General features: G+C 40.7%; 1 protein-coding gene across 1 annotated transcript; it reads left to right on the top strand.

Annotated features, from left to right (window-relative positions):
• Positions 1-7,738: 7,738 nt before the first annotated feature.
• On the top strand, positions 7,739-11,131 carry LOC306842052 (protein Tob1-like). Its single transcript, XM_079372074.1, has 2 exons — positions 7,739-7,995; positions 8,996-11,131. The coding sequence occupies exon 2, from the start codon at positions 9,158-9,160 to the stop codon at positions 10,163-10,165; it is 1,008 nt and encodes a 335-aa protein (XP_079228200.1). The 5' UTR covers positions 7,739-7,995; positions 8,996-9,157; the 3' UTR covers positions 10,166-11,131.
• The last annotated feature ends 10,019 nt before the right edge of the window (positions 11,132-21,150 follow it).

The following is a 21,150-nucleotide window of genomic DNA, read 5'->3' as shown; positions in this document are numbered from 1 at the left end:
AAGGATAGGAAAATAGAGACAACACTTCCATACCGTTAAATGAAATTTGGCAAAATTTCAGTCTGTAAGTGGAATTTTATAAACGTGTATTATTAAACTTTGAAGAAATATTTTTTTTGTTTGCTTGTTTGTTTCCATTCTATACTGTAGCTATTATCAAGTCTCCATACTTGACATACACTGAAATCAAAGCCAAATCAACTTTTTCTTAAAGCAAAGTTGTATATTCAAAAGTAGTTTTTTTTATTGGTCCAGTAACAGTATGGAAGCATTCGGTTGTGTGCACTATGGCGCCCACCAAAGGCCACTCTCTTTTTTTCTCTTAGCTTCATTGTCAACTTCCTCTTCTTTCTCTTGGCATCCGCCAATAGTATCAAACAGTACAGAGATGTGCTAACTAGCTTCTTTGTAACTAAAGACTGGTATGTGAACTAGTGCTGTAAAGCAGTATGCACTTCCCACAAGAGAACCATGGCCTGCTGCCAAAGTCACATAGTACTGAAGCTAACTGTGGCACTCGGTTGAAGGTTATTGTACAGTTATTGACTTTGAAACTACTATTTTAAGGTGTAAAAGATTGTTATATTGTTGCCTAAAGATGTATTCAACTCTGACACTTCTTAAAAAAAGGAGCCTGGTATAGAGTCAAGGCCAAACAATTAGAGGAAGTGTTTTCTTCCATGTTGGACATCAGGGGGAGCCTTTGAGGGATTCCTCTCCTTTATCATCAGGGTTATTGCGGTTAGGTGTTGCCATTTCCATTCATCATCAGAACCAGCTGAATTGATTGAATTGACCCATGTTGAGTATTCACCCCCATTGCTTTCTGATTACTGGGCTGAATTGCACTGAGTAGCAATTCGCAGCCAAAGAGCAATGTCACAATTACTCTCCTTCACCCCTCCCCCGAGATTACAGCATTGAGCTGCTGATGCAGTTGCATACAGTACAGCGGCTCCCTGAAACACTCCTTTTTCTGCACAGCGGCTCTTTTTTTGTGTTCTCACGCTCCTTTTATTGGCCAGCCTATCACCTCTCTCCATTTCTATCAAAGGACATCCATCAGCGAAATATGGCTCCACCTTATTTAGTTACCCCAACTACACTGTGTCAGCTTTCTGAACCAGAGCACACCGACTTCTGCTGCTGCTGGGGTTGGAGGGGAAGTTACCACACTGTGAACATTTGACTCTATAATGTCACTTTCACCTGAGTGAATCTCAGAATATTCAACATTCAAAGTGAGTTCATGGTGACTTACTTTACAGGATTTATGGAGCAGCACACATCATTACCTTCTTCACACATGAATGATCATAATCATATAGCTCATTATTCCTCCTCATCTTATTTCCCCTCCTGGTCAGTTGTTTATGAAAGCAAAATGAAGCAACGGATAAGCTTTAAAAGCTGCTTCTTTCTTCACCATCACGTTTGTCTGCGGCCCACACACTTCTCTTCTTTCTCTTAATTTTCATCTACTAACTGTAAAAGAAAAGGAAAAACTCATTGCCATTTAAGAGATGAGATCTGACATTTGTCAGAAAAATAGCACTTGAGTGCTATTCTAACGGTGGAGGAGCATGGGGTAATGTGTAAGAATAGTTGCCATGACTACATTGACATCATTTCTGGCAAACAGGATTGAGGACTTCTCAATAGAAGGTCTGTGCAAATTCTGGCGTTGCATATACACACTGAAGGGAGTATGTGAGGAAAGGCTGTGTTTTGAGGTCGTCTTCAAGCTCGTATTAGATGATGTTTCTGTTAATATCTGGCAATGATGATGCTCGGTGTTCGCATAATCTGACATCATCAAGTGCAATGCTTGCCCAGGGTTGTATCTCACCCACACAAACAGGGAGGGAAGACAGAAATCTGTTTAAAGGAGCGTGCAGCGGGTGCGGGGGAGAAGGTTGCAGTCCGAATGGAAGATGTGCAGACTAGGGGATAAAAATACAAATCACAACGACAGGGACAGCCTGCCTACTGTAGCACACTTCATTCAGTATTCATGAAAATGTGACACATTCCCACAGCAATGGATGGCTCTCACTCTAAAACCCATTCCGTCCACAAGCACTGGCTGTTCATTTCAGAGCGTAATTGAATTTCTCTAAAAGTCGATCTAACTGCAAGGGCACAGCTCTGCCATGTAGTGCTCAGTGTCTGAGGCGGGATGGCAGCAACAACACTGTGTGATTTTGTCTCTCTGCCATGCTCATGTTATTAAGCTTAATGTGACTCTGTTCTGTTCTGTTGGCTGATTCATGACACAGCACCCGGCATGCTAAACATAATCCTCCAACATGAAACCAAATAGTAGAGCAGAATGGTATTTAAATGGGAGGAGCCCAGCTGATCCCCTATTGTGTAACCTTCGTTCTCCTCCAGATGGCTTGATATGAATCTTTCCAGGGGTCAAAACACTGTAGCCCGGCTCAAAAATAAAACCGCTGGGTGCTACATGGCATGAATGCATTCAGTATTCTACAAGAAAAAACATTTCATCCCCCCCCCCTCTGCAGATGCATTGCGAGTAAACTCAGTCTCAGATTCACCGAGAAATGTGTGTTTGTCCAAGCATGCAGGTACCAGAGAGTGTCAGGGGGGCCGTGGACGCAAATATTACCACTGCTTATATTAATGACATTCCAGGCTCTGGTGTGAAAAAGAGCCTCCTTCTGCCTGCCACATGATTTGTAAACAACTTCAGTGGAAGCAGCACATAATACCCAACCACGGGAACACCCGAAACAACATTACTGGCATGTACGAGTAAAAAGACAAAATCCTTAAACTTATATAATATCCTTCATCTAGTCATCCCATCTGTGCTGCAGAAAGTCATTGTCTACTTTTATCATCACAGTGTAGTGTTTAAAGACAGCATTCCTTTGAATTGAAGTGAAGAATAAAGCAGGTGTTTGTGCATGTGTGCATGAAGCTATAAATTCCAGTGAGCGGTGTAATCTTAGATTGCTATCGCTACAGCTCTGCTATGAATACTAATTAAGCACCACCTCCTCTTCCACGGATAAAATTGTATTTCAATAACAGAGCAGTAAAACTTCTGTTCCACGTGGGATCAAATGTATTCGGCTGGTAAATGATATATGCAGGGAGAACTTCTTAACAGATGAAATGACAGACAGAAATCTGCTGCAGAGACTTTTCTGTATGAAAGAGAAGAGCTCAGGAAACACAGTTCTGCCAAAACTGGACGATAACAGCGTCAGTGAAAGCTTGTATGTGGTTATTTTGTAAATGTTTTTATTATTCTTGAAGAAGAATAAGAATATATCAAGAATAAAGAATAATTGGTTGCCATTTTTTTTAGATATCCTGGTGACATGGCGATTGATATGCAGAAACGACTTAATTTTAACATTACAGCAAAGAAAATAACCATTTAGGGGTATTTTAACCAACTTTTTTTGAAGACATTGATTAAACGCACATGTGTAGTTTTTTAAATAAACACTATTGTGTGCTAATGAAATTATAAGTGCTCAGTGAAGAAACCCCTCGTCCCAATAATGCCCCTATGCCCAACTGATAAGTTACATGTTAACATACTTTATGGCCTTTACTTCCCACCATAACCAAACCAGCGATGCAACCTTCAACAGATCCAGGCTCCATTTATGCAAGCTAGCCAGGTAATGACAATGCGATTACTACCTGTACCCTACCACCCAGCTGGCCCCCACAGTTCAACCGTGTAGACCGATCCTCAGCCAGAGCTAATAATCACAAGTGTTGTCAATGAAAACTTCACTTCAATGGTGTTTCATCCTATTCTAGACTTTGTTTTTACGTGACTGGTGCTGAGTCTTGGAGGTAAAAACCATGCATGTTTATGTCACCTGAAAACCAGAAAAAAAGATGTTGAGATAAACTGAAAGCTTTCAGCACTTTCGACCTATGTTTAGCTAAAAGACACAATTTATATCTGTAAAATGAACAAAGTCCTTTCCGGAGTTATGGTTTAAAGAGTGAGCATGTGAACTTGCAACTTTCTGCAAAATATATCCGGTTGTCATATAGTTACAACAGATGTTGAAGGTTCCTAACAAAAAGCCTCTTTGTTAAGCTTTTTGTTATAGACATGTTTAATGAGTTTTAGTTTTGACATAGAACAACTTCATCATAAATGTTTGCTGTCACAAGAAAGGTATATTAGCCCAACTACACTTCGGCATGGATGGACAGCTGGTTAGCGCCATTGTCGTAGAGCCACGCCCCTCCATGCAGTTCTCACCACACCCACATGCACTTTTATATCTTGCATACTTTACCACATGGCTATCAGAGCCTAAACAGCACTGCCACCTTTAGCCGTGCAAGCTCTATACATGCAAACTGCATGTATAGAGCCTATATATGCAGTTTGTACAAGCCTATACAAGCCTATACTACCCTACCAAATGGTTCTGATTTAGAGACCTGATTTCCCCAGGAAATCAGCTGCTGTCACAAGATTCATTACACAGCCCCAAGTTGCTCCCGCTGCTTCTTCAGCGGCGTATACATGTATATCAATGAGTTAAGTTACTGATGGCCACTTTACATAGTAGCTTCTACTAACAGTATGAATGTGGTGTGAATGAGTGGGAGTGATCAGTGGTGTAAAAGAGCTTTGGGTAATCAAAAGATAAGAACAGCAGGACAAGCTCAAATCCATCTACCTTTTAATGTCTTTAGATATTCACAATTACAGTTAGAAAGGCAACTTTGTTCTACATTTTCTGTATATTAAATAAAGATTCATGCTGAGGCACAACACTGAAGTCATGAAATGTTAAAATGAAAAGCAATAAATGTGAGTGTATTGGTAGAACAATTGGCTGCTATAATTAAATGAGCATTTCTTCGAAAGGTAACAGGATTTTAAAATGAACTGCAGGAAAGATAAGATCCTAGTTATTATCTATTTGTTTTGCTCCTTTGGCCTGTATTATGAATTACTTTTTTATAATCTCACTGGAGAAACAACACGATAAGAAAGTGCTACATGATTTACCATAGCCTTAAATTGAAAAGGGTAATAAAAAAAGTCTCTATCTTATCCTGCAGCAAAAGGATTTGAAGCTCAAGATATCCAGAGAGCTCACTTGGTAAGGCATTAAAGAGTGAAGTCACCTTTTCCAAAAACATTGAGCTTTGAAGTTTACTGGAAAGAACCGAGTCTAATAAATCTATCCGAGCTCCCTCAGTGTTAGTCAAATAACCAAAAGAAATTAATGCTGCCTGTGACAGTTTTCAATATACCACATGTTCACATGAGCAATCATTTCATTGCCAGTTCGTTTACTTCAAAAATCCAATTTCTTTCCATATAAAACAGATTTTTTTTCCCCAAGCTAATGTTCTATGTATTACTGAGCATGTGATGTTACACATACCAGATTAAAGTCCACTGACCACATCTGGGATCTGAGCAGAGCTAGTGTGCAGCTACAAAGCAAGAGAAAGGAGAAAGGGATTTCACAGTATTGTGTGAGGACGGTAGAAAAAAATGTCTATGTGAACTAGCTTCACTCAAAAATTTGCATGAGTCATGCTAAAACATCTCACTTCATTAGTTGTGTTTACCTCCAGGTCCCAGCCAGGCGGACTCACAACAACAGGAGGAAACTTACGCCATTCACCAGATCCATACTCTGGTGGAGAATAACAAATAGGTCATTGTTAAGCACCACCCACCCACAGCCAAAACTAACACTAATACTCAGTAGAACAGTGGGAGACTGAGCCGAGGGATTCTGGGACGGCTCGTGGTATTTTTTTTTTTTTTTTTTTTACAATACTGGGAAAATATTTTTCTGTTTTGTGATGCATCCTTTACTGAAAATCGAAACCTGTGGACATTTGGTCATAGACACATTCTGTGCTTTGAAGAGAAAAAAGCTGCGTCTCCAAGGCCCCCATGGTGTTTGTGCACAGGTTATCCGTCACATGAGATCCTCTGTGGTGGAGGGAGTCATCCCTCACCCCTGCTGAGACTCAATCTGGAGGCTGGAAGGACTCTCCATTGTGCCTGCAGCATCCCACAGCCTTCTGGCTATAATCTGACTGCATTTTATAGCATTTTGTTTATGGCACTGGGGTGTTGTGCTGAGCTAAACATCGACTGTGGCATTGTGATAAATCACAATTCACCTCCATATATATATATATATATATATATATATATATATATATATATATATATATATATATACACACACACACACACACACAATTATCCTAATTAAAAATGATCTACTGTTTTAAGAACCGAAGGGTGAAAGGTAAAAAGAAACAACACTATGAAAACTAAAGAAATCCACTAAAGAGATGAGAACTGCTTTTATAAGAAGGATGAAACAATCCCTCTCGTCTTCTCTTTTTGTGCTCTGCAGATGCTAAAGCCAATTTTCTCACTGGGGATATAGCAGACTGCCCAAAGCCATTCTGATGCTTGCCATAATGAATAATGTACTTTGAAGCGTATGCATTTTTTTTTGCAGAATATTTCAATTTTCTCCTTTCTGCTATCATGATTTAACAAGAAACATGGCAGACAACAGACAATATAAGTGAATTATTATTGATTCAGACAAATCATATGTACCTCTCTGACAATGTATTGACATAAGCCTGTAGGGAGCAGCTCTCCCATAAAACAGCATTCATTCAGACGAGACATTTGAGTGGGATTTTGAGTCAGAAGGAGATAATTCTGTGTCTAATCTTCCCCCTCCAAAGAACAGGCTGTTTCCTTTCCTCGCCCTCCCTTGCCATACCAGCTGTATAATTCATGTAGCATTGTATTTATTGTGCAAACACGCAGTGCAAGAGCCCATGTTAGGTAAGAACAGGCTGTGGCGTCAAACACCTTAGGCCGGACAGGGGAGAGCTTAAGCCCTGCACTGCACAGCTGCTGGGAGGTCATTGTGTAACATTGCATTTTTTAAGTCCACAGACTTCAAAATGAAGAGAATGTTATCACAGGTACGCAGCAGGAAGAGAATATCAATATTTACACAGTTGGTAATTATGGGATTCCATCTGTTTTGTCAAAATTGGATGAAATTGTGCTGTATCATAAAACAGCACTCTCAGTGAAGGGAGTCTGTTTTGAGTCACAGCTACAGCTGGCTCAGGGAACATCAAAATGTCATTGGTGAGGAGCAGCAACATAAGCAGTGTCAGGTGTGTCCCTCCGCCACAGTGACTATAGCTGCATTTAACCCAGTAGTGGAAAGCGCAGGCACGTTTGGTTTCATGTGGGTGGCTAGTCTTGTTGGCATCTTAAGTTCTAAGACTGTAATGTTTTATCATTACAAAGAAGTCCCTGGTCAGTATTACAGCAGGCTTCTTGACGGATTCATTGGACTGCAGTGTGAGAATCTTTAAAAAGAGTAAGCTTTCCATTAAACATACATGTCAGTCTTCAATCCTACATCGGTTTTCTTAATATATTTCGCCATATAAAGTTGCACGAATTGTATATTACCACAGACAGAGCTTTCAAAAGATATTTACGGAACAAACGTGCTTGAAAGAAATAGTCCACGGCACATGAAAGGCAAAGCACAACCGTAAATAGAACCATGTGGTTGATTGAGCACACAGTCATCCAATCACAGGGGAATTTGGGGCGGTGGTTGATGACGAAACAACTCATGGCCAATAGAAACACGGTACTGGGAGTTGACCTCTGCAAGCCGCATCACCACCTCCTCCATGTCCGTGGCGGAGGACTACTATAAAAACAAACCAGCACAAGTTTTAAAGGGCAGAGTTGTAAAAACTCCCAGGCTGTGGGGAGTCGGCTTGTTAGCCTGCGAATCGGATTTCAATAATACCTCAAAGAAGAAACATCGCCTGGAACATTGTAACATCTTTTGTAACTCTTCAAGAAAGCTTTTCGAGAGTCTCTATAAGCGTAACGTTTTACCGGACGGACTTCGGCTCGTGCAAGAAGGACCTGCTGTTATTTTCCATGTAAGTAGATGTAAATATTGGCACATTTTGTCAGAGAGAAGCAGTCCATTATTTTGCTGTCAAATCAAACTAATTTTCAAACTGGCACTCTGTTGTGTTATTGAAAAATGATTCTGTAGACGTGTTCAGGTTGTAGCCACCTAGCTTTTTTTAAAATGCTACTTGACTTAGCCTGTTGTCAGTCATCGCTGTCAAGCTGAAAGCCAACAAAAACTCATTTTTCCGCCGTCAATAGTGTCGCTTGTTGCTATTGGTGGTGCACATTTATCGTATTACTCGCGGCACACAATGTCACAGTGAGGAAAGGCTGATAACCAGCTGGTCGAGCTAAACATTAACAGTGTCTGGCGTCCAGATAGCTAGCTTGCTATATCGGTTCACACCCTTCACGCAGTTGGCCAGATAATTCTAGATGAGACTGCAGGTTGTGTTTTTTTTTTTTTTTTTTGCATTTATTGTCGCCGTCGTTATGGCTTTTTAATCGGTTGTCTTTTGCTCTGGCTTTATGGTCGTGGTTAGACTTTGAATGTGGATTATGTAACAGCAATTCTCGTCGCGAGCTCGTTCGTGCTCCTCTTATCTACTGTAAACTGAGTCAATGAGCAGCCTCGTTTATTTAAAAAAAAAAAACCTTCCTCCACTTCGACGCACGAGACGTGACTTTTGCCTAGACATGCCCTCGTGTCAAAACGAGTCCTTCTCACTCTTGATTCCAGCTATCAGGTCCTCCGCCCTCCGCAGAGGTCAACCAGGCTTGCGTATTTTGTCACACTAGACCATTGGGGAACACACACTGCTGACACCGTCTCTGAGTCAGTGGCCCCTGTTTATTTATAGCTGTTGATATTGTGCAGCTGAGATGAAGCACTGCTGTGCTCCAGGGGGGAGTGCAGCACTAGAAGCTGATTTAGATGAGCTGTCAGGGTTTTCATATTATCTGTCGTTGTTTCTCATTCAATAACTAAATGGTTAATATTTCCTTTCTTTTCCCTGTTTTTAGGCTCCTGAACCCAACCCTAGTGAACGAAGGATATTCATTTTGGCACCAAGCTCTCAATCAGATTTCCATTAAGCTGATCACTGCTGCCTTGGAGGTTTTTGCAACACTCAGAAAAAGCAACTTTGTGACGGTTAAAGAATCGCCCTCGCCCCTGAAGCAGCTATGCAGCTTGAAATTCAAGTAGCACTCAACTTTATTATTTCCTATTTATACAACAAACTCCCTCGGCGACGTGTGAATATCTTCGGCGAGGAGCTCGAGAGACAGCTGAAGAAAAAATATGAAGGCCACTGGTATCCGGATAAGCCATACAAAGGATCAGGGTTCAGATGCATCCATGTAGGGGAGAAGGTGGACCCTGTGGTGGAGCAGGCAGCCAAAGAAAGCGGGCTGGACATTGAAGATGTCCGGAATAATCTCCCTCAGGACCTTAGCGTGTGGATCGACCCATTTGAGGTTTCATACCAGATTGGGGAGAAGGGACCAGTCAAGGTGCTGTATGTGGATGATAACAATGAGAACGGGAATGAGCTGGACAAGGAAATCAAGAACAGCTTTAATCCTGAGGCCCAGGTCTTCATGCCAATCAGCGACCCTATTGGGGCTTCTTCAGAGTCCAGCTCTCCCTCTCCTCCTTTCGGGCAGTCTGCTGCCGTGAGCCCATCCTTCATGCCGCGCTCCACCCAACCCTTAACCTTCACCACTGCCACCTTCGCTGCCACCAAATTTGGCTCCACTAAGATGAAAAGCAGCGGTCGGGGCAACAACAACAACAACACCAACAGCAGCAGCAGCAGCAAGGTGGCCCGCAGCTCCCCTACCAATAACCTCGGTCTGAATGTCAACACCCTGCTGAAGCAGAAAGCCATCTCCACCTCCATGCACTCACTGTACGGGCTGGGCCTGGGTCAGCAGCAGCAGAAGGCCTCTGCTCTCTCCCCTAACGCCAAGGAGTTCGTGTTCCCCAGTCTGCAGGGCCAGGCCAGCCCCGGAGCGGTGTTCCCTGGGGAGGGCTCCTTGGGACTCGGCCCCCTGCAGTACAACAATGCCTTTGACATGTTCGCGGCCTACGGAAGCCTCAACGACAAGTCCCTCATGGATGGCCTAAACTTCAGTCTGAGCAACATGCAGTATTCTAACCAGCAATTCCAGCCAGTTATGGCTAATTAAACTCATCATCGCGATGTTATTTATGAATGATGGTGGCTCAAAGAGAAGGAAAAACAAAACGCACACTTAGAACTGGACTTTCAAGGATATAGTCTAGTCAGTCAAGCGCATGTGCCCAAGGGTGTTTCTACTGTGCCCCCTTGAGTTTGTTTCTACTAAAAGCTTGTCGTACAAACACATCCAAGCTTGGTTACTTCAATTCAACATGCATCCTTGTTTTTCTTTTTCCTTTTTGCCAACCAAGCACAACATTTTTTACCATGTTGAGAATACTCTCCAAAAACTTAAAAAATAAAAATAAAAAAAAGAAGCTTCGAGTTTTGGCCTCTTACAGTATTTTACAGGTGGTAAGACAAGGCTGATTTTTATGAATTGGCACTACTAAGTGGGGTTACTTGGTCTTTTTCTAATTGTATAATTTAATTTAGTACAGAGTTTGTAAGATATCAGAGTATATATTGTTTCTATGACATGGTGTTGCATTTATATCTTTTTACTACTCCAGTGATCTGTGATGGCTGCAGCAGCTTTTCCTTATTTTTTTTTTTTCTCTTTTTTTAAAGATAATTGTTAAAGAAATCCATCTTCAAAAAGAATCCATCGGATATTCTGAAGATTGTGTACAGAGTATTCCTTAGCGGTGGAATTCAAGTGTAGGAATATTTGCTTTTTTTCTGAAAGATGAATTGTATTTTCTGTTAAGAAGTTAAAAAGATTTTTGCTATACTATGGACAAAATGTAATCGTATGAATATTAATTTTGTACCTACATTGTGCAATACTTGATAAAAAATACGGTATAACAAAGTATTTTGAGTCAGTGTCTTACATGTCAAGAGGGACTGAAATAGTTTATATTGTTAAGTTTGTATTAAATGCTTAAAAATTATATGCTTGTCTTTATTTTTTTTAATTTCATATTTGCACCCTGGTCTTTTTAATAAAATAAACTACAGTTGAACATGATCTTTGGTTGTTTTGTATTGCTTGTATGAACACAACAGTGACTTCTGTTCTTAATAATTAACCCGTCACCGACTTTGCCATTGGGCAATCGTCAGCCTGAGCAGATAATGGTATTGACAGTCACATGCTGGGAGTTGCCTCTGTGTGTCATGAGGGTGACTTGAGGTTGAAAATTGAGCCTCGACTGTATGTTCTACGTAGCAACACAAAGCTGGGAGCTTATGATCTGTACGCTTTGGATCAGTTCAGGGTTTCAAGGTGGAGCTTAAGGTCTCTGTTACAAGGAGTATCCACGTGACGCTATAGGTGTTAGGACAGGTGGGGAGCTATTTATAGCCTGTAGCACTATGAAGCATTAGCTTTCATTTAAAGCCTCCTGTCTTTGAGGGTGGGTATGAAACTGTTAGCATTTAAACAAAATCAGGCGAAATGATACAACAGACATGTATTTGAAGAATGGAGCACACAATGCAGTATACAGATTGAACGTAAAAACAAAAATAGATTTAGGTCAGGGGTCTCTGCTCTAAAGCGCCAATAGAAGCTGTTCACCTTTTCCATTTTGAAATGCAGTACCACCATTAAACATTGGCTTTGTCACAGTCTTGAATGTCATGTGAAGGAAAAGTGGAGTAAGCAACAAGCCAAACATTCACTGAGTGTTCCAACAGCATAACTAACAGGACATAATCACATTTGCAACCATGTACAACCCAAAGCTTTGAGACGGAAAACAACTTGAAAGATTCCTCCTCTCCTCTTCCTCGTAGAGTAACATACACTCAAGTGTTAATGGCTGAACATAGCTGCCTAAATACACCTAAAGCCAGTTTAATACGCTCACAAAAGACCGACTTATATGGGTGTTTACTGGCTGAGTGACAAACGCTGTAGTAGTGTCCTTTATAGCATCGTTATGTAACTACTTACACAGATCATGTGTAAGGCCATATCATGATTGTAGATAATAACCATCATATCCTTTGAATACAAGTTCAGTGCAGGACAATACTATGATAAAAATACATTAAATAAATATGTTATAGGTTGGTTTGCTGTCGCTCCCGTGCACAACAAACCCCTTTGCCCTATGGATAAAAGGGATTGTGTGGAATGCTAGATAAAAGGCAGAGGAGAGGGTGAGGTTGGAATTTAGTGGAGGGGTGGTCCTGCTCCTGAAACTTTGCTATGGAGCATCTCTTAGAAAAATGTAACTTACTTGTTTGGTGGAATAGTTCCAAAGGTCAAAATGGAGTAGCATTTTTTTTGGTATGTTGTGATAATGATTCTAAAACATTCCTGGAAGATGTTGTGCGACAGTCTTTGCTTATGTGGCTTATTTCGTATAACAAACCCTTTGACTTTGACTTTTAATTGCCAAAAACAGTGCAGATTACATTAGGATGAATTAAAGTGAGTGTAATGTCAGTATGTTGTGTGGGTCAATAAATATTCTGAGGTGAAATCCAGTCAGGTGCTATTTCAGGAGCTCTTTACTATTCAAACCAAAGTCCATTTCCCTTTTGTGTGCTGCTGTAATTAACTGGGTCGGCCTGTACCAGAGAAACTATTTTAGTCCTCAGCCCAATTTACTTCTTTCCTATCAGTATTGAAGTCTTTCAGGCCTTGCAGTCCGGTGGAAAACAACATTTAAAAAATACACACACACACAATTATTCACACATACACAGTTTCACATGACTAGCTCAGCTCTCTGGGATAAACAGGCCCACAGATGGTCTGGTGTCACACCATCTGGGAGACTCCCAGGGTATGGGGTGTTGCCTTGCTGTGACTCCATCGTGTCTGTTCCTTTAGCCTGCTCTGCCCCTGCTTCAGACTGATACATTCCTGACATGAGCTACACATATAACAAGCAGGTCCTTATCATACTGCATCTCTCACACACCCTGCAGTGTTCTGCTCTCAGCATACAGGGCTTGTGTTTGTTCTGAAGGGTGTTTCTCAGGCGAGGGGAATGCTGTGTTTAAATGTGGCTTTCAAGAGGTTAATGAGAATAAACATGCTGCTCTTAAGTTTAACAGACAAATAAGAAGCTTTCAGCTTTAAGACTCTGGACGTGGGTAAACAGTGAGTCAGAAAAAACAAATTAAACTAAAATAGAAAGGAAGTGATAATTAGGCACCCTGCTATTAAAATTGTAAATACACTAAATGTTGCAGTTTTTAGAAATGGTCTGGATTTTATTAAAGTGTTCTTTTGTTTGCTTTACCCTTGTGTGCAAAATACCTACAAAGCTAGAGACAGAAACCAGATGCTTATGTACCCCCTTCTTTACAGACGTGACACACGTGACACATTTCTGGTCCAAGCCTATGTTGGATAAGCTAGCATCAAGCTAGTTTGGCCATAAGTCCGTCAATAGATTTCAACAACTAAATGCTTGTTTTCATGATGAATGTAGATACATGTAGTTTCAATACAACATGTAAAACATATTATGGTTTGGTTACTTTTGTTTGGGTGCCGCTCATTGGCTGGATAGAAGCTCCACCATTTGATTTCCTGAGAGTGCAATGCATTTTGGGGCGGCTGGGCTACAGTGGAGTTTGTCATCTCTCAACCGGGAGGTTGGATGTTCGAACGCTAGCTCCTGCAATGACATGTCTCAAGTTCTTCGCTTTTCTTAATCCTATGAATGTATATTGATGGATTGGTAAATATGTTTCTTGTTGGACTTATTTAGCAGCCTCTGCATCACTGTGTGAATGTGTGAAGAGGTAGGTAGGTGTGACCTACAGTGTTAAAGCGCTTCGAGTAGTCAGAAGACTAGAAAAGCCCTATAGAAGCTGAAGAACGAGAACCATTTAGTATAACTAGTGTTGTCCCATGTCATTCTTAAAAATATGGCTAATATCCGGGCATATCTCTCAAAGACAAAAATTGCCTTATATGATTTTGCGATGCAGTACATACTAAATGTTGTCATGTTTTGTAACCGAATGAAAGTTTAAAGTTTTGGATACCTCCTCGGCTTGCCCGAGTTTGCCTTGCTAAACACAGAGAGTTAGATCATTTTCATTGTGATTTTCAACCCACAAAAAACTCTGTGACATGATTATTTAAAGGGGGACTAATATTTGACGAAGTGCAGCTTTTACAAGGTTTAGTTTTTAACACTACAATTTGGTTCAACATAAAATCAATAGAGCTTTAAAAGGGAACTGGTTGCATTTGGGGCAACTGTAGCTCAGTTTATAGAGTCGGTCATCTCTCAACTGGAGTGGGGGTTACATGTCTGATGTATTCTTGGGCTACACACTTAACACCAAGTTGCTCCCACTGCGAATGTGTAAGAATTGGCACGTGTGAAATGCAATGTAAAAATGCTTTGAGTTGTCAAAAGATTAGAAAAGTGCTATACAAGCTCCATCTAGATACCTCGCACCAGATATAAGGTATCATTAAGTACAATTAAGAGGTGCTTTTTATTACCTTTAGAAAGACACAAGCTATTTTTTTTGTTTTTGCTGTTTTAGTCCTAAGCGTTGCTAAGCTAGCAGACTTATTGAGAACAAATCTCTATATTGGTTTTTTCTAACCTAAAGCAAGTAAACAGACAAGCTTTTGAAAAAAGAGAAGAGAAAGAGCCACGAATCTGTTAACTAAAAAAAAAAAAAAAAAACCCAAACGATTAAAAGCCTATATTTTAAGACAATTGAAGAGGAGCAAAGCCTTTATTTCACACAAAAAAGATGCCATATTATTTCAAGGCTCTGAAAAACAGTCTATTCTCTTGTGCCTGTCAGCTATTAATAGACTACCACATAATACTTGTTGAGCCGGTTAAAGGATAGAACAATGTTATTTAAATCATGCCGACACGCATATTATCCATCTCATCATCTTTTTGATTTGAGCTTCTCTTTCTGAGAATTCATCACAAAAACTAAATTTGAAAAAGATGATGAGATGGATGATATCAGCACGTTGTTAGAACAATCATGTTTCTTTCATTTGTCTTTGTACCACAAGACATCGTATCAAGGGGATAGTGTAAATAAATATGAGCAAAAATAATTTTTTTTTTTAATGCAATATGAAAGCAAAAACAAGGACGTGAGCGCATTTCCACATCACATTAGGTCTCCTGGCACTAGTCTATGCAAATATAGCTTTAGCTTCTATTAAGACCGGACACATAATGACACAGACTTGGCTACAGGGCACTATTACAAAATCAACCTCTTGTTAACACCGTAAACAGTCTTTTGTTAAATCCTATAAAGGGAATGCAGTTATAAACAAAAAGTTATCCTTAAACAAGAGGATGCTTGATGGACATCACTATTTCTTGGCTGCGAGCAGTGACTTTCTGGAGTCATTGCTGGTTGCTTGGCAACTATTCCATGCCAAAAAATTGGACTGAGCAAAAAGCTAGCTCTCTTCTTCTAATTCTAAGCAGTGTACGAAATCACTCACTTTTCACTTTGTAATGTTTTTTTTCTGAATGAGAGCATTACATAGTTCACTGGACAATTTCCTCTTCAGTGAGGAGGGGGTGAGGCTAAGGCTAAGGCTGCTGACCTTGTAGTACAGATAAAAAAAATTTAAAAAAAATTATTAAAAAAAGTGTGGACTGGGTTTGGTTGCTAGAGAGGTGCCAGGTCACTTTCTAAACACTGCCAACGTGCCCTTTAGCAAGTCACCCAAACTGCTCAGATGCTCCAGCCCCTGACTCTGACATCTCTCCTTGTCCATAGGTTGATGTTTGTGCATGTCTGTGTAATCCTGGTTTATGTGATTAGCGTATTTAAAAACGTTCCCCTTAGCATCTAAAATGATGCCTTGTTAAACTTCTTTAAAAACATTTTAAAATAACTTACATATTTACCATATTTATACTTTACCTAACTTCATAAGTTAGGTAAAAAGACTCTTATAAATGTTAAATCTGTATGGATTTTCTAGACTTTCATGAATATCCTGTGTCGAAATGTTCTTTTTTTTTTTTTTTAATCTCATACCAAGTTTTAAAATCCAAAAAAGTAAAAGTAAAAATATATTATGAAAACCTTATGAAGAGAAATAATTTCACAATTATTTATTTTTAATGATTTGTTTAACCTTTTTGACAGTTTAGTAGAAAGGAATCAGGGTGAGCTTTCTTGGTACATGTGCCTTTATTTAATAGGGAGCTGGGCACACGTTTGGTAATCCATCAATCGTCAATTAAAGATGTTCATTTCTTATATATATTTTTCGAGCAGACGTTCATTTGGAAAACGATTATCAAAACCTTTAACATCTGTTAATCGAACTTCTGTTGAAGTCCACGCCTGACAGTAATAATGACAGGAAGGAGAGCAGACAACCTGAACAAGAGCAGACAGCCTCCTGTACTTTACAGAATCTCTGCCCTGGGTGCATTATTTGTGAAATGCTGCATGAAGCTACATCAAGGTACTTCTGGCACATCGCTCGAGTGAAGACAAAAAAGGTTTCCATTACACACGTCAATACAGTAATTGTAAGTTGTACATTGTTTTGTCTGTGTGACCTCTTAAGAACTTGAATCTCATGCAATGGCAAAAAGCTGAAGTTATTGTTCTTTGATAACACTTGAATTAATTGGTTAATGTCTAAAGGTAATGTCTTTGTTGACGGATCAAAGGTAAACAAAATGAGATTTTTGATTAACTGTGTCCCTCTCTGGTTATGTGGCGTGAAACTGCTGTAACCACTCGGGTAAAAAGGCCTTTATTTAATATTCAAACACTTACTGCAGGAGGTGAAACTGTAATGGAAAGATTGATCTGATCAACATCCACATCTGCTGACTTCTCTCACTTGTTTCACCAATTATAGATATAAAGATTCAATTTGAAGATCAAACTGCCTGATGTCTTGTAAATATAGTATTTACAAGGCAAAGGGCAAGCCAGAGTGAGTCAGACTAAAGTGCAGATGATACAGTTCAACTGTGTGTTTATCACAAAGCTGCAAACAGCTTCCAGCAAGAACAGATGGTATTTCAGCACAGTGCCAGAGCACAGAGAGGAGCAGGCAGGGTAATCTGACATGTTTTGAACTGTCCTTGATAACAGATTAAGATTTTCAATCAGTGTCGTGTGAGGTACAGGCTCATGAAAAATCTAAGAAATTACAGTCTTCCATCCTCTCTGAGATTGCTCGTATACTGTAGCTACTGTCAGGTGGTCAGCTTGATCGACACTGTCAGTTCAGGTAGAAGTCAGAGCTGTTGCCTTCAAAAACTGAAGGAGGAGAGGTTAGCACCTGTTCCTGGTTATTGAGTTTGGCACGTGCAGTCCGGCAGGAACGTTTTGGAGGCTCACGGTCCAGAGGAACTGCCACGCGTGCGAGAAGCACATCTGCAATTTCAGGAAAGCTCAACATTTCACTTGATTAAGAAAAAAAAAAAGACCAGAGAGAGGGAGGAGATAAAGAGGATATAAAAAAAAGCCCCATCCTCTCTGTGTTATTCCCTGATAAAGCCGTAGCTGAGACTTTAATGAATACAGGCTGTTCTGCGTTTGGCCAGGACAGAACCTCACTCAATCGCTGCTTTCAAGTCCTGCCAAGTAATTTTAGTAGGGATCATCTGTTCGACCCTATTCTTATTCCAAGCCAGACAATCATTCAACCTGAGAGCACCACATCTCAGCAATATGGAGTCATAAGCCATATTTCATTGTGGTTCTATAAGCCTGAGAGGAAAGGAAAGAGAGGAATGTGTTGTTGCTACTGCTCTCTCTCTCTCTCTCTCTCTCTCTCTCTCTCTCTCTCTCTCTCTCTCTCTCTCCGCCTCTGCCTCTCCTGTCTCTGTTTGTTTTGGTTTGAAGGCGCAGTTGAAGGTTACAGTACTGAAAGGGTGTTGCACACTTCAATAGGTTTAAAAATAGACCTTGCAGAGTTCCTGCGTCATCCTAGGAGAATCCTCGCCTCGCACACTACCCCTCCTCCCCGGCCCTGTTCCCACCAGCCAACCGTGTCTCACTTCACAGCGGGGACTACTTGTATGCTAATACGGTATGGAACAATTCCTTCCCCTCGCACCTGCATCATAACCTGCGCTGACGTAACGCCGGCAGAGGCATGAATTCCCTTTTGAGGAGTCTGGGTGGGTCCTGTTTTGAAGTTATGTAGAGTATGCTACCCTCTCATGTCAGAGGTATGAAGAGAAGCCGGAAAATCAGGCAGCTATCACGTTGAGCAGCTATCCTGACAGAGGAGGGAGATACACAGATGTTTTTCTGGCTATATAAATGGCAAAACCATGTCGCCATGACAACACATTCCCATCACCTTTTTCATGCTGATAATGCCTTGCTGAAGCAGAAAGAAGCTGCTGAATTATGCTCAGGCAATTCATTGTTAATATGACGCAGGAAGTTGAGAAAACACTTCAGGGTCTCTCAAGTGTTGGCTCCTCTACAGATAATCAGAGTGAACATGCCAGTCAGAAGCTTCTGCTTAAATCTGCACCTCCATGTTTGAGCTGAGAGCTATCAGAGTTTGTTTTATCTCCATTGTATGACGTGTTATGAGTCAATGGTTATAGGTGATACTATACAGAATCTTTACCACACCCAAAAACTAAATAAAAAGACTCCACAGTGACATGACTCATTTGTTTATTAATGATAATAACAACAGAAGGTCCAAGGTTTGTCATAAAATGTCATTGTTTTAGGGATTTGACAGCAAAGTCAAGCATATTTTGTTTTATCATCTAGTTCAGAGTTCCTGACTCCCCTTAAATAAAGGGGACAGAGACAGGGGACCCTGACCGTCCCCTGGAGAAGCATATACCTTTTCCCACTGTCGCACACACACAAATATTATGTCCATATTTCACTCCAGTCCGGCTATTAGTCTGGCTTCTTGCTTGGTCTTAAATCAAACAGTACTGAGATGGGCGAACTGGTTTATTTTTTTAGATGATGGCTAGTGTGTTAACTAGCACCATAACGCTGTACACAGAGAACTGTGGCCAGCTGCCAGAGTTACATAGTGGTGAAACTAGGCGACATGGGCTCCCTGTGGACACGGGATGGATGGCCATTCTCTCTGTTCAGCATTACTGTAACTAGAATGACTTGAGAACTGCAATTTCAAGTAAGAAAAGTTGCACATTTAAATCATTTGTGAAAGTTTAGTGAGGTGATAAACCTTCCTAAATTACTACATCACTCAGAGAGAATTCAGGTCATTTTCTCGATGACTTTGTTCCTTTTTAAGGAACAAAATCTCAGAGAAATAGCTCCGAATGTAAGGACACAATGTTGGTATTTTGTGCGTAGTGGCCCTTTAGCTTTGACATTTTCTGCTTTGACATTCAAACCACTGGATGGTATCTATCCCTTTAAATATTCACTAGGTCTTCTGGTGATGAGGCACATTTGTATAATTTTATGGCCACATTACTCCTGTAAGGTCGTGCTTGGTGTGTGTCTGAGGACAAACGGACGCAGAGGAGTGTTGGTGTGGTACCTCTCTCTCTAACCTCTCTGATATCGCTCCCTCTCTACTCCCGACTCCTCCAAACCCCATCATTCTCTGCAGAGCCTGGGAAGTTTCTCCTGTATTTGATGTTCCCCGTCTGTGTAATTTAATCTCAGTGATTCCCTGCAGCTCTCTCCGACCATAAACCTCTGCTCTAATAATAGGAAGCCCAGGCACAGTCTCGGCTCTAATCTCCGCCTCTGTGTGTGGATGTTTGAGCGTAACTGCTCTCGCCTCTGCACCACAGAGATAAGGCTACATTTGTTTTGGCCACTCCGGCACCGGTATAACTTTCGTTCACAAATTGCAATAGTGATACCGAATCAGGGAAGAGGGAAGGAGGGGTGTTTGATATAAGGAAGACCAGAGCCTTAAACCACTCATGTTTTGTGCAACTTTATTGGCTTTCTGTTGTGAGTAATGTCATAAGAGTTATAGGACACGAGTTAATGGTACCAGTGATGAGTGCAGCATTTAGAAATGAGAGAAGAATTTCACTGATTAACAAGTTAGGGAGTGACTCTGTTGGCTTCTGCCATATGTGTCTGAAACAGAATGCTTCCTACACTCAGCTGTGGCAAAACAAAACTTAACATGTCTTCCGAACAAAGTCAATTTTTCTGTAGATGCACAGAAGAAACCACAAAAGAAACCACATTATCCAGTAGGCTGAGGCTTTATGTGCCATCCTGTTTAAACTTCTGCAGATATATAAACGCTTTAAGGATTAGCTTTAGGGCACAATTTGATGTGAGGGCAACAAGCAATTTATGAATGGTAACAAATGGGTGAAGCAGAAGATTAGGTCTAGTTAATGGAAAAGAGATGTGAAATGTCCAGGTTTTTTTGGCGCTCAATAGTTTAACTCAGTGGGTCTCAAACTTTTCCCAAAGAGTACCACCTTCGAAAAGATTTGGCACTTTAGTCACACCATTATGACCAATTATGACTCATTTTCTGTGCAGCTCCCTAAGAATCCAAACTTGGCACCCCCTTGTAAAAGTGCTTTGAGTGGTCAGAAGTCTAGAAAAGCACTATATAAGCTTAAGACCATTTGACCTCAGCCCTTAAACTGGATGTCATCACCTCTCCTCCCAGAGTTTCCTACATGTATCCAATATGGGCTAACAGTGCCCCTTACAAAAAGGCTATGTGAAAAGGCTTTTTTGTTGTCCCCCATATTGGAAATACTCTCTCCACCTAACTTTCAGTCACTATGGAAACAGTCCAAGAGGTAAACCTGAGACAGGCCTCGCATCTTCAGACAAATGGACACAATATGACCACCTGTTAGTCAACTCAACCTCACCCCTAATAATGCAAATCTATGCATAACTATTAGCCTGTATATAATCCAAACACGTTAGTTTTTATTCACCTCTGCACAGTTTTTTTTTCTTCTGTGCATCAGGCTTTAAACATGGCCATTTGGGAACTATTGGGGATTCCTTGGCTTTTTTCAGCCAGCCTCAAGTGGACGATTGAGGAACTGCAGTTCTTTGCACTTATGCATCGGCGTCATGTTCAACGCT

This window comes from Symphodus melops, assembly GCF_947650265.1.
Source record: "Symphodus melops genome assembly, chromosome: 21".
Classification (NCBI taxonomy): domain Eukaryota; kingdom Metazoa; phylum Chordata; class Actinopteri; order Labriformes; family Labridae; genus Symphodus; species Symphodus melops.
Note: the sequence above shows the minus strand (reverse complement) of the source record. Positions and strands in the feature narration are given on the sequence as shown.